Source organism: Phyllostomus discolor, chromosome 13, assembly GCF_004126475.2.
Source record: "Phyllostomus discolor isolate MPI-MPIP mPhyDis1 chromosome 13, mPhyDis1.pri.v3, whole genome shotgun sequence".
Classification (NCBI taxonomy): domain Eukaryota; kingdom Metazoa; phylum Chordata; class Mammalia; order Chiroptera; family Phyllostomidae; genus Phyllostomus; species Phyllostomus discolor.
Genome location: NC_040915.2, coordinates 971868 through 984834, shown reverse-complemented (window position 1 = coordinate 984834; position 12967 = coordinate 971868). Strand labels below are relative to the sequence as shown.

The following is a 12967-nucleotide window of genomic DNA, read 5'->3' as shown; positions in this document are numbered from 1 at the left end:
AGTGAGTGTTACTAGAATCAGGATGTGGGCATTGGGAGTCTTTTACTGATTCAGGCTTTGTTTCTTCTGGGCCCTCTGGGCTGATGGAGCGAGGAAGGGCCTGTGTGTAGGCCCCTGGGTGTGCCCCTGCCTGTGACTATTCCTTCTGTCACTGTCTCTGTCTGGGCTAAGCTAAGAGTGACCCCGCTGCAGGGATCACGTAGCCACTTCCTTTGGCATGTCTGTAAGCTCCCACTCCAGCGGTGAGAAGCCAGCCCCCGCCATCCAGGTTCTGAGTTGTTCGGTTCACCGAGCTCTCGGCCTCAGAGCCTGCAGCGCAACGACAGTTTGGATGGCTGTCCGAGCGCTGGCGTCAGTGCGAAAGCGAACGTTGGCAGCTTTCCTCCCCATGTGGGTCTTCTCCCTTTGGAATGCCCGACTCTACTGAGCCTTCTCTCCCCACCCGTTTAAAACTCTTTCATCAGACACTCATAAGGAAACCTAAACGTATCTTAACTTGAAAATGACACAGAACAAGGTCAGTCTTGGAACCCATGTAATGACAAGAAGAAAGATTTCATTAAGTCCAGCAGCAGGTGGGTTCTGAGATCTGTGAGCAGCATTCATGGAGCCTGGGCCTCTGTAGCGGCTCGGGCGGAGCCCCGGTCCCACCACAGGTGCTGCTGGCATTGGCCGCGGCTGCTCCAGGTGTGCTGGAGGCTTAGGCTATGTCCCCGTGAGCAGGCCAGTTGGCTGTGGGGGCGGGTAGTCTCTCAGAAGCATGGGGTTCAGTTTGCCACTTTCGTTTAAGAAAAACATTGAAGAACTGACGTCCAAAAAAGAAGAGGATTGAAAATCTGCAAACAGTATTTTATCAAACACAGTTTGGCATTGGAGCATCAAATTAATATGATAGTAATTATTTCAGCCCATTAAGTAAAACAGGAACCATGAGCTCGTACGGACCGACACGGTAAGAGTGGCCTGAAGTCTGACGCATCTGGCCTGAAAGCCCCTCCCACAGACTGCTTGGCGACTGAAAAGGGGGTTCCCGGGGGGAGACACCTGGAGGACCCGAGTTTGCCAAACCACCCAAGTGAATTTCAGGGCCAGCTCCTTGATTTCTTTTTCTTGACAGGTGTGACTCAGCTGGTTGGAGCATCGTCCCATAACTGAAAGGTTGCAGGTTCGATTCCTAGTCGAGGCTTATTCCTGGGTTGTGGGTTTGATTTGCAGACCAGATATCTATAGGAAGCAACCAAGTGATGCTTCTCTCTCTCTCTCTTCCTGTCTCCCTTCCCCTCTCTCTAAAAACAATTTAAAAATGTTGAGTGAGGATTTAAAAAAAGAGAACTTCAGCAAGAATGAGATATATAAAAATGTGCCCTCCACTCTACACTACACACAGGAAAGACCACAGCATCACCTCTGCATTCCTGTGCCAGAGGTGCAGGGCCTGATCTGGTCACAGGGAACACCAGGTAAATCCAAACACGGGGATAGTCTGCATAACAATTGGGCTGTAATCTTCAAACAGTCAAGGTTGTGAGCACCCAGGAAGGTCTGTGAGGCTGTGGCAGGTGGACACATTAATGAGACTTGGTGGCTCGGTGCACTGCGAGGGGCACCGCTGGGGGGTGGGCGGCACTCAAGTGGGTGGGCTCTCAGATTAGCCAGCAGGGACATATTGGTGATAATTTCGTGATGGTCATGCTCTGTTTACAAATGACTTTTGTTTGTGGAGTGCACAGTGAATACTTGAGGGTGATGGGGCATCATGCCAGTAACTTTTCAGTGGTTTTAGGAAAAGAGATTTTTATGTGTTTCCAACTTTTCTGTAAGTATTAGAGTCTTTAACAAGGTTCTTAAAAAATGAATAATGTGCGACGCTAGGAACAGCTATTACGGAGAAAAGACAGGCGAGTTCCGGGAAGGTGTTTGGCATCTGAAGGACTGTGTGGAGGGGGGTTTTCACTGAGCCTGTTAGGCGCAGCTTGAAATTGGTATGTTTCTTACACTTAGTGGTGTTTTGCAGTTTATTGAGAGGGTCTTGTCCCTTCATTATACAGTATGATGTGACAGTGGATGGTATTTCATACCTTGTAAAATACAATTTTTTTAAATTCCGTAGTGCTTCTTCAGAGAACCAAGAGCCGTGAGTGGGCATTTAGGAATCAAGACTTTGGTTATAGGACAGCCCTTCCTCACACTCAGAACCACCCTCGTGCGGAACCAGCCACCCACCCGAGCCAGCAGTGTATGGGGCTCCCGTGCTGGGGCAGAGGTGCCCCTGCGACTCCGCTGCATGGTGTGTCGCCCCCACCCCCGCCCCCCTTTCTGTCTCTCCTGGAGGAAAGAAGGGTCTTCTCTTCCGCCCAGGCCTCTGCTCCACCCTCTGGGTCTGCCCTGGAGGCCGGGGGCCACCTCACCCGGGTCGGCCACGTGACTGCAGACCCCACTGCGGGCACAGGTCTTCCACAGGTCTTTGCGGGTGCCGGCCAGACGCCAGGGTGCTGTGCTCAGTTCCGTGCAGCCGCTTCAGGGTCCCACACCTTCCCCACAACTGGACTCCCCTTTCGTCCCCATGCCCCACACCTGTGTCCTCTGCGCAGCCCCTCAAGTCCCTGCCTGGCTCTTCCCCTCCTTCTGAGGCATTAAGCCTCAGCTCACCCGCGTGAAGTCCTACCACCGTCTGCCTGTGCCAAGGCCGTGGGGGAAGGGAGCAGCCTGCCCACCAGGTCCCTCCTTGGGTCTTTCCACCATCCCCCCTGCCCCGCCAGGAGCCTGGGCCCACGCTATCCCTGGATGGCCGTGGCTTTCGAGTCTCCACTCCGGTGTCCTGTCATCTGACCTCTGCGTCCTGCCTTTCCCTTCCCGTCACTTGGCTTCGTGGAAGTGCCCAGCTCCTTGAATGCCGTCTCCGTGACCCTCTGGACTGTGCTGTCCCGCTTTCCGGGAACCATGTGAACCAAGCCAGGGGGTCCCCACACCTGCGGCCTCATCTGCTCAGTAAGGACTGTCAGCCATCGCCTGGCTGCCCATGACCTCGGGCTCATTTGGCTCCCAAATGCCTTCCCTGCCAGGGTCCAGTGTTTGTATTTTCTTTAGCAGACAGAGGGGGCACACCAAAGGCTTTGACCAGAGAATAAGGAGTCTAGGTTTCAAGAAGTGTGGTATTGTAGGCACATGTTTGAGAAGGACTTGAGTCAAGTGGGTGGGAGTAAGTGAGCAGGAGGCCTCCGACCAGAGTGAGCAGGCTTGCAGAGACCTGGCAGCAGGGCTCAGTGGTCTCTCAGTGTCCCTGAGAGAGTAACAGACGGTCGCTGAGTCACCTGTCCCTGTTCCCTCGGTGCAGCCCTTCTAGGACTTTATTTTTTTAGAGATTTTATTTATTTTTAGGGAAGGGGGAAATGAGGGAGAAAGAGAAGGAGAAAAACATCAATGTGTGGTTGCCTCTTGCACGCCCCCTGCTGGGGACCCAGAACACAACCCAGGCTTGTGCCCTGACTGGGAATTGATCCTCTGACCCTTTGGTTCACAGGCTGGCGCTCAATCCACTGAGCCACACCAGTCAGGGACCTTCTAGGACTTTAAAGCAGTTTTGGTGTCTTTGACTTACAGTGTACGATGTTCTGCTTTACCTAGAGCAGGGGTGTCGAACTCATTTTAACCAGGGGCTACATCAGCCTCAAGGTTGCCTTCAGAGGGCTGAATGTAACTTTAAGGCTGCATAAATATAACTACTCCTCAACTAGGGGCAAGGAGCTCGGCGCTGCTGCCAGGTAGAGATAAGGGGGAGGGCCAGACTGGGCCCACAGACCTTGCATTTGCCGCCTGTGACCCAGAGCTGAGGTGTTGAACTCTGCAGGGGTAACTCCAGTACCAGTGACAGTGGTGACTTGCGCATTACCACGTCGTCCTGGCAGACACTTCCGTGCGGCAGCACAGCCTCCCCCAGCTCTTCCTGGGAGATTTTCCAGAATTCTCTAAGAGCATCAAAATTTCTTAAAACTTTAGCAGTGGATTTGAACTGAACAAACAAGTGTATCTGTTAAAACATAAAACTTCTACTGAGATTTTTGCACAGGGTTTTTTTTTCCCTTAAAAAAACAAGTAAATTTACAGTAAAAAAAAGTTTTTAAAAAACAGTTACAGGAAAAGCACCTCTGTCCACATGTGGTCTAGTGCCTCAGATGACTCATTGGCCTTCCCCCTGGTTCTGCCTTTCTGGGGTGAAAGGATCAGCTGCCCAAACGAACAGGGCTTGCCCTGGGACTGGCTCCCAGGAGGGAGAGACAGTGTGCAGGGGTCAATTGCTGGTGTCTCCCTGCTGGGGGACCCCTGAGCTGAGGCACAAACCCTTCCCGAAGCTAGGAGGTTTGTGTCATCAGCAGGTGCCTGAGTGTTTCCCAAAGTGCGGGGAGGAATCGTAGGGAAGGGGCAGGAGCTCCAGAGTTCTGTGGGAGGGTGTTTTGCTTTTCTCAATAAGCTGTGCATGTACTGAGCATCAGCCATGAATTCTGCAGGTAGTATCTCATTTTTTTTGGAAGAAGAAACTGACATTCAAAACAGTTAAATATCATGCTAGGATTTGAACTTAGACATTCTGACTCCAGAGCCCAAAAGTAGTTAATTCTGAGGTTTCTTTCACTGGCCCCTGAAAGCTGATGTTGTAGCCTGGATTACTTTGTAGCAACATTACCATAGTTTCCCACTTACCTTTTTTCCCATTAGAAATAGAATTGCTAAGAGTGGGGGGCTCTTTTTCACTGACAACTTGTCCACCCAGCAGTCATATTTTTGAACAAGAAAAAGACAGGTATAAAAATGGGTCAGGGCCCCTGGTTGCAGCACCTCTGTGCATAGTGTAGAGGAAAGGCGGGGTGAGAAAAGTTGCTGTTTTGCAGAGACAGACTCGTAGATGAAGAGCAGGCTGACAGCTGTCAGGGGGACAGTTGGAGGGCTGGTTGGAGAAACTGAGCAAAAAAGAAAAGAGAAGTGACTCACAGACAGGGACAACAGTGTGGTGACTGCCAGGGGAGGGGGAGGGGAAGGCGGAATATGGTGAACGGGGTATAAATGGCGACGGAAGGAGATCTGACTTGGGGTGATGAGCACACAACACAGTGTACAGGTGATGTGTTGTGGAATTGCACACCTAAAACCTGTATAATTTGTTAGGAAGTGTCACCCAAATCAGTTCAGTACAAATTTTTTAAAATTTTTAAACAGAAAAAAAATCACTGTTTTACTCCCTATTGTAAGTGATTTAGGCGGCCATCAGTGGGTGCTCAATGCATTGAGTCAAAACTCATTGGAACACAGTGTCACCCCGAAGATTGTTTATTAATTAGGAAGAGGGAAGCACTTGTCTGCAGTGGAGAGATCTGGCAGGTAGGAGACTCGCCAGTCGGTATCTGCCGTCATCAGTGAAGGCAGAATTCTGTGTGCTCGCTCGGAGGACAGAGCGCCACCAGTGTGGCATTCCCACCAGAAATGTTTACTTCTGAGATCTAATCCTGAAGGAACGGTCAGATCCAGAGTGAGGGACAGTTTCAACATGGCCTGAACTCTTCAAAAAGGTCAAGGTCATGAGCAACCAGAAGTGACCCAAGAAGACCTGCTTTCGATCCAGAGAGACTAGCAAGACAGCCATGCAGCGGCACCGCACCGAGCAGTCTGAGGGGCCGCGTGGGGGTGTCCGGGCAGGGGCTGGGTCCCACAGAGCAGTGTCATGTCAGAGGTTGTGTCCTTGTTCTGGGAAGGTTAGCGGAAGCATTTAAGGAGGAAATGTCACGGTGTTTGCAGTGTACTTTCTGTTGGTTCAACAAAAATAAATACAGGGTCCAGCACACATAACACCCCCCTTTTCATTACAAAATCTTTTATTACAAAGTCATAAGCATGCAATTCTGTCACACAACAATGTCACATTCAAGCACACCATATGACATTTTAGATGAAATGTTCAAATTCAAACTATACATTATCACACCCATACTATTGCCCTACCAACCACACTGAAGCAGGCGTCACTTCTGCCAGACCCTGTAGAAAAGGTAAAATGTTGCCAGTAGACAAATCTAAGTAAAAAAGTACATAGTGTTGAAACTGTTTCATGGATTTGAAAATTCTCAGAATAAAAGGGAAGAGAATTAAGTGGTGCGTGAAAGCAGTTAACTTCCAGCAGTGGGTGCGCAGAGTCACACATAAAGAATAATAATGGGGAATGTTTTCAAGGAGATGGTGAGAGCAGGGCTCACACTGGGCTTTCACCTAATTGTCGTCTCCGGTAAAGTCATCCTGGCTGCGGGCGTGGTGAGATGCCCAGGATGCAGCAGCCACCTCCATGACTTGGTAGCAGAGACACAAGAGTGGGGGTGGTTGTGCAAATATTTGTCCTCTCTCCTCGAATGTTTACCCCATTACAGTCTAATTAGTCCTTAACGCTTATCAGTCACTACTTGATCTAGCCCTAGTTTTAACCTGAAACTTATGTTTTCTCTGGCATTAGTATCCCCAGGAGCTGGTCCAAGTCTTTGCAAATCTTTAAAAGTCAGGCATCTGAGGCATCCTTAAATCAGAGCCTCGGAGGCCAGACCGACATCAGGGGTGAGGAGTGAGGTCCACAGACCTCTCCTGAAATCAGTAGAGTTGGGGGGCTTCTCTTCTAGAAGGGGTCCCCTCTTTTCAGATTCCTGAGGGATTTACAACTGAAGTGAGTAAGAGCTAGTGCCTTTGCCAATATTCCGAACCACTGGAATTATCTTCACTTGCTCGCCCTGCAGTGCCTTAGCCTCCCTCCCCGTCCCTCTGCCCACTTCCTCCTGTGCACTGGTGCCACAAGGCTGCCTGGGTCCGACTGCCCTCTCTAGACCCTCCGGTCCCAGTGGGACTGGCGTCCCTTCACAGAGTACAGGAAAAGTATTTGGGGGACCCACACATGGGAGGAGGAGATGCAGCAGTAAGATTTACTGGGATAGAAATAGAAAACTACCCCCACCACCCTCCTGGGGTCCTGTCCCCATCCGTCCTGCTGTGGGGGATGTCCAGCCTCGTCCTCACAAGCCCCAGAAGGGCCCGGGTCCAGAAATTCTGTGCCATCGATTCTGTTACTCCACAGCCTAGGGCCATCCAGCCTATGTCCCTACCCGGCTAGCATAGTCTGTTCCCAGCTGTGTTCCAGCCGGTGCTGCACTGTCGTGTTCAATACCCAGGCCTCCCATGGAGCCTGTGCTTGGGGCCTGGAGGCTACGAGGCCCACCCAGCTGCTACAGGGAGAGGATGGGCGAGCCCGAGCATTACTGTGCAAGAGGCTTGATCACATCACCTCAGGCTTGGGAAGGTCCAGGTGCTCTTTCAGACTGACCAGTCACCTTCCCAGTCTGTCCCAGGCTTATACTGGCTCCCCACTTCCAACCTATGCAGTCTTTCCCTAGACCAGACACCTTCCCTTCATGGTCTCCATCTGGGCTTCTGCGGCATGTATGTCCAGCAAGGGAATTTCTGCTGCTGTTCCTGCTCCTCCCCTGACAATCTCGGCTGCTGACCTGTGACATCCTGCCCACCTTGGGGACTTGGCCCGCGAGCGGAGGACACAGTGGCTGCTCTGTGTGTGTGAAGCTGTAGCTGCTCGGTGAAGTGGACTCTGTGTCCCACTCAGCTCCCTGCTGGACTGGGCTCGTTGATGTCTGACTCCCTTTGCTCTCTTCCTTGATTAACATCTAGCCACCTACGCTAACATCTTTAAGAGTCCCTTTTGCCTTCTGAGGGTAGAGTTTTCATGCGATGAAGAACAAGTGCGAAGGAAAAAAACACTCCTCCGTGTGTCTGCACTACTACTCACACAGCACATGGCTTCTGACACTTCGGTCACCAAATGTGTGGGGGGTTCTCAATACCAAGCAATTCTCAGCACCAGCTGGGCATCCTGTTATTCAGCTGGATCCTGGCACTACTTGGAATTGGCATCCGATCCTGTGGGGTAAGGGCTCCTCTACCCCGCCTACCCCCTACTCCATAAGCCTTCCCAAGTCCCAGGTTGTCACCTGTACTTCCAACCAGCTGGCTCTAAATTGAGGTTTCCACAACCCCCTCCTAGGTTCAAAAGCTCGTTGGGACGGCTCACAGAGTTCAGGGAATCACATCTACTGGTTTACTAGAAAGGATGTAATCAAGGGTATGGATGACCTGCCCAGTGAACACACACTGGACAGAGTGTGGGGGAAGGGCTCTCTGACACCCGCCCTCCCTGCATAGCCCACAGCTCTCCTGTCCCTGCTGTGAGGATGTGTCTGGGGCAGAGCTGCCCCACCCCACCCCACCCCAGAGCGTGGGGGTTGGATGAGGGTGAGAGCTTCTTCTCCTGGCTTGCTTTTACTGGTGACCAGCCACCACGAGAAGAGGCCTCGTTAGAACCGAAGACTCTCCTATTGCCCAGAAAATGCCAAGGGACTTAGGAGACCTGTGCCAGGAGCCAGGGGCAGCGATAAATGTATTTTTTACCTCACAGCAGGTAATTTTCCACTCTCTTTGAAAGGTGAGCGAGTGTTCAGGAGCCTTGGTCATAGTATGTGCTCAATAAATGCTGCTGGATGGATGATGGAAATAATTAAACACTTCTTTTCCCACACAGCTTCCCAGTTGAAAGTAGACGGAGCGCATTTAGCATCTTTTGAGTGAAGGAGACAACAGGTTCCACTCCCCCAGCTGCTCCTCTTCCAGCTTGTGTGTGTCTTCAGGAGGGAGCCGCAGACTGCTTTCTGAGCCGTGTTTGTGCCTGGTGTGGTTATAAAGCAATGAGACTGATCGTCATGTGTCGAGTGTGGGATCCGTCTCAGTTACTTTATAGCCAGGCCGGCACCTCGTGCCGCTCGCCACTGCCTGCTGGACAACATTGGACAGCTCAGACCTGGGCTTCTCGGTGCAAGTTTAAATGCTTCCGCAGAGTACTGCGATGTCCTCTAACTTCATCATCAGAGCTTTTCTTTCAGAAAAACAGACGTTAACTTTGTTGCTTGCTTTAAATTTACAGTTTTCGTTTTGTTTTTGGGTTTTAATCTGTGTTCTGATGAATTGCTATTCTTATGATAAAGTGACTGATAAAGGCACAATTTTGAATAAGGTAACACAAAAGTGTATGGGGTTAAATTTTTCACGAAACCACTGTAAATGACTGAGTTTGTCCTCCATTGCCTGCACTCGTTGGCTGCATGTGATGCCAGGACAGTCCCTTTAGTTACAAATACGACAATGAAACATGCAAACCCGATTATTTCTTGGTGGTATTTATCAAAGAAGCCTTTTAAAAAGGTCAAGTTTTGAGGGGTTTGTTTATTTTGTCTTGGTGGTCTGCATTTATATGCACAAACCTAATTCAAATTTGAATAAGTGGTTTCTAACTTTCTCTTCCCCAAGTAAAATGTCCTCTTTCCTCCAAAATCCAGAGTGTCTGGGACTCTTTGAAGAAGTCAGATGGTGGGAGGTGCAGGTTGCCGGGTGGCCCCCGCTGATGAAGGATGGCCACCGGCAGCTGGTGTGGTGGCTAAAAGCCTCTCTGTTTCCTTAAAGGAGAGTGAGAGAGGAGGAGGAGCGGGCTGCAATTTCCTGCTCTGCCTTGGAGAGTCGCTTGCCTTTCCTGCATTACCGCCCGCCCGGGAGCAGGTGGACGGGAAAGGTGCGCCCTCAGAACATCCTCATAATTAAGTGCAGTTGGCTGCTGGTGGCAGAGCTTTAGCGCAGCCGTGAGAACGGGAAGCCTTTGGGTGCCCAATCGCCCAGAGTGTCGAAGGCTGGGTCTGTCTCAGGAGGAGTCTGGTTTCCAGCAGGTTCAGGGGTAAACTGGAAAGAGAGCTCCCTCCAGCCGGGTCTGGACATAGGCCTGGCTTGTCTGTTGCCATTCGGCACCTCGCCATCACTAAGTCTGTCGTCCGTCTGCTCTGCATCCTGGTGCTCAGCACTGTGCCACATGCCCAGGTGCTGTTCTGCACACAGCAGGGGTTGCACGAGTGTTCCTAAGAATGGTTGGCGTAAAAGGTACTGATTTCTATGTGTAAATAACCACACTTTTCTCGTTTTCTTAAGGAGTTGGGACTTTCTAAAGAGGCTTTTAAGGTGGAAGATGTTTTACATGGAGAACCTGCCACGATTGTATCACGTGTTTCTTGCTGCATGAGGCAGCGTTGTGGACTGTTATCACATTTGACTGGATTTGGTAATTCTTTAAAATAGAGTTGTAACATGAGTCACTGTGGCTGTTGACTCAGCCACCCTGTCGTGCCCTGCCTGCCCCCAGCGCCGCCTGCAGTGCCACTTTGTTCGGAGAGCTGGGTCTGCGAGCGCTTACCATCCGCAGAAACCGCAGTGCGGTTTTCAATGCTTGGTCTCCTGTGAGTTTTCAGCGGCACTCGAGTGTACGTGTTTGCTTTATGTTGCAGGCACAGGGGACATCATCGCTGTGATGATCACGGAGCTGAGGGGCAAGGACATTCTGAGTTACCTGGAGAAAAACATCTCTGTGCAGATGACGATCGCCGTCGGGGCTCGGATGCCACCAAAGAACTTCAGCCGAGGCTCCCTCGTCTTCGTGTCCATATCCTTCATCGTTCTGATGATCATCTCCTCGGCATGGCTCATATTCTACTTCATCCAGAAGATCAGATACACGAATGCGAGGGACAGGAACCAGGTGAGCGGCGGCGCTCTGGGGGCTGGTGCACACCGCCATGGGGCCGGGGCCTCTGCAGCCTGGCACGGCACAGGTGTATTTTCATGTTGCTGAACATTTTCACCTTCAGTTACTTTAATGTTGTAAACCTATCTACATGAGTAGTTTAAGGATATTTTAAATGCATGGGGAAATTACTAAATTATAGGGGTCACGTGGGGGTGTTCTAGGTGGATGTTCAGCTTAATATCATATAACGATCGAGCTAATTCTGGTAACTGGGAGAAGTGCAGAAAGCCGCATTTTCACACTGGCAGCACTGGGTGTCAGTGGGAAGGACTGGAACATGGAGGAGGAAACTTTTCGTTGCATACCCTTTTGTTTCCTGAGAATTTTGAAGCAGGTATCATCTATTCAGAAGAAGTAAGTCCATTAAAAATAAATTGTCCTACCTGAGCGTGGCTGTGGGGTGATGCTGAGGGGGTCAGGGCAAGCAGAAGAACTGAGATTCTGTGGCCCGGCCCAGCCCAGCCCACGTCTCAGTGGGCTTCAGGGGCATGTGAGTGAAGACACAGGAAGGACGGGTTGCTGGCTGTTGCACCTACAGGCGGGATTCAGGCAGTTGGTTTGCTACCTGGTTGTTCGATGCACTGCAGAGAGAATATCCCCCTGAGGGGCTGAGATCCAGGCCCGAGGCCCCTGCAGGGTCCTGGGCTTTCCTTCTGGGCAGCTAAGACGTGACTTGCTCGGAGAGTAGTTTGAAGCTGGTTTGTGTTTGGCCATCCTCTCCTTAAACAGCCCCCCCAAGCCCCTGTGGTGGGGGGCAAGTGTTCACCCCCCTCATGCTGGTGGAAGGGGCACAGGCTGTGTTTGCTGCGCAACAGACAGCGGGGCTGAGTCAGCTCCTGACCTACCACCAGTTTGCCGTGTTCTGCCTGACAGTTCATCCAGCTTCCCAACTTGTTTCTGCATCTGAAACAGGAATAAAATACTTTATTGAACTTCTGTGTACCAGTTTCTGTGCAGTGTCTTGTACCCCTTTAAATTTTTCATTTTAATTTGTACTAATAATTTCAGACTTAGAAATTGCAAGAACAGTATAAAGTATTCCCCTTACCCAGATTCTTCAGCTATAAACGTTTCACCATATTTCCTCTTCCGTGTGTGTGTATCTTTTAACCATTTGAGAGTCAGTTTGCGATACAGTGCTCTCTGTCCTTAAACCCCATATTATGCATTTTCTAATATAGCGCCACTCTCTGATCTACAGGCCTCTCCTAGGCTTCGTAAACTATCTCAGCATGTCCTTCGTAGCAGGGACTCGCCAGGCTGTTCCATCTCAAGTGCTGCATGTGCTGGCCCTGTCTCTTTCCCTGTGTTGTGACATCAGCACTTTGGAAGAGTTACAGTTCCAATGCTTTCAGTTTGAGTTTGCCTGATGTCTGCTGTGTCTTCATGATCACGTCCAGACGACACACACTGTTGTCAGGAGTGCCAGTCTCTCACATTTGTTAAACTCTTTAAGTTGAGGTCATTGTAGATTCACGTGCATCTGTTAGAAGTAAGACCTCACACACCCTCTGCCCGTGTCTCCCCAGTGGTGAAATCTTGCAGGACTGCGGTGAATGTCACAGCCGGGATGTGTTTCTTTAAGATGTTATTTATTTTTGGAGAGAGGGGAAAGCAAAGAGAGAGGAAGAAAAACATCAGTGTGTGGTTGCCTCTCGCACACCCCCTACTGGGGACCTGGCCCGCAACCCAGGCATGTGCGCTGACAGAATTGAACCAGTGACCCTTTGGTTTGCAGGCACACGCTCAGTCCACTGAGCCACACCAGCCAGGCACAGCCAGGATGTTGACATTGAAACAATCCAGTGACCTTACTCAGATTCCCCTATTTTGACTTGTACTCGTTCACACGTATTCACTTCTGTGCAAAGTCAGGTGACTACTGGCCACATCAAGGTGGAGAACGCTTGACTTGTGTCACGAGGACCCCTCGTGCTGTTCCTCTGTAGTCGCTGTGCTCCCTTTGCTACAAACCCTGCCTGGCCCCCGGCTGCCACTGCTCTGTCCCGCACGCTGTGGTTTTGTCATTTCAGGGTGCTATATCAGTGGAGTCACGTGGTACATAACCTGACGTAGCCCCTTGAGACCCTTCCAAGTTGTTGTATCAGCGTTAACTCCTTTTAACGCTCAGGAGCAGTCCATGGCTTGGATATACCACAGTTTGGTGAAGCAAATTGTGTCCAGGTTTTGGCTATTATACTTAAAGTGACTGTGAACATTCACAGAGAGGTTTTTGTGTGGACGTGAGTTTCC

At 50.6% G+C, this 12967-nt stretch overlaps 1 protein-coding gene across 4 annotated transcripts in view; it reads left to right on the top strand.

Moving 5' to 3' along the window:
- RNF130 (ring finger protein 130) overlaps positions 1 to 12967 on the top strand; it is a 99734-nt gene that overhangs the window by 31180 nt on the left and 55587 nt on the right. For all 4 annotated transcript variants that reach the window (XM_036014213.1, XM_036014214.1, XM_028528794.2 and 1 more), the window contains exon 3: positions 10416 to 10666. In XM_036014213.1, the coding sequence (XP_035870106.1) occupies positions 10416 to 10666 (251 nt within the window). The remainder of the gene's footprint in view (positions 1 to 10415; positions 10667 to 12967) is intronic.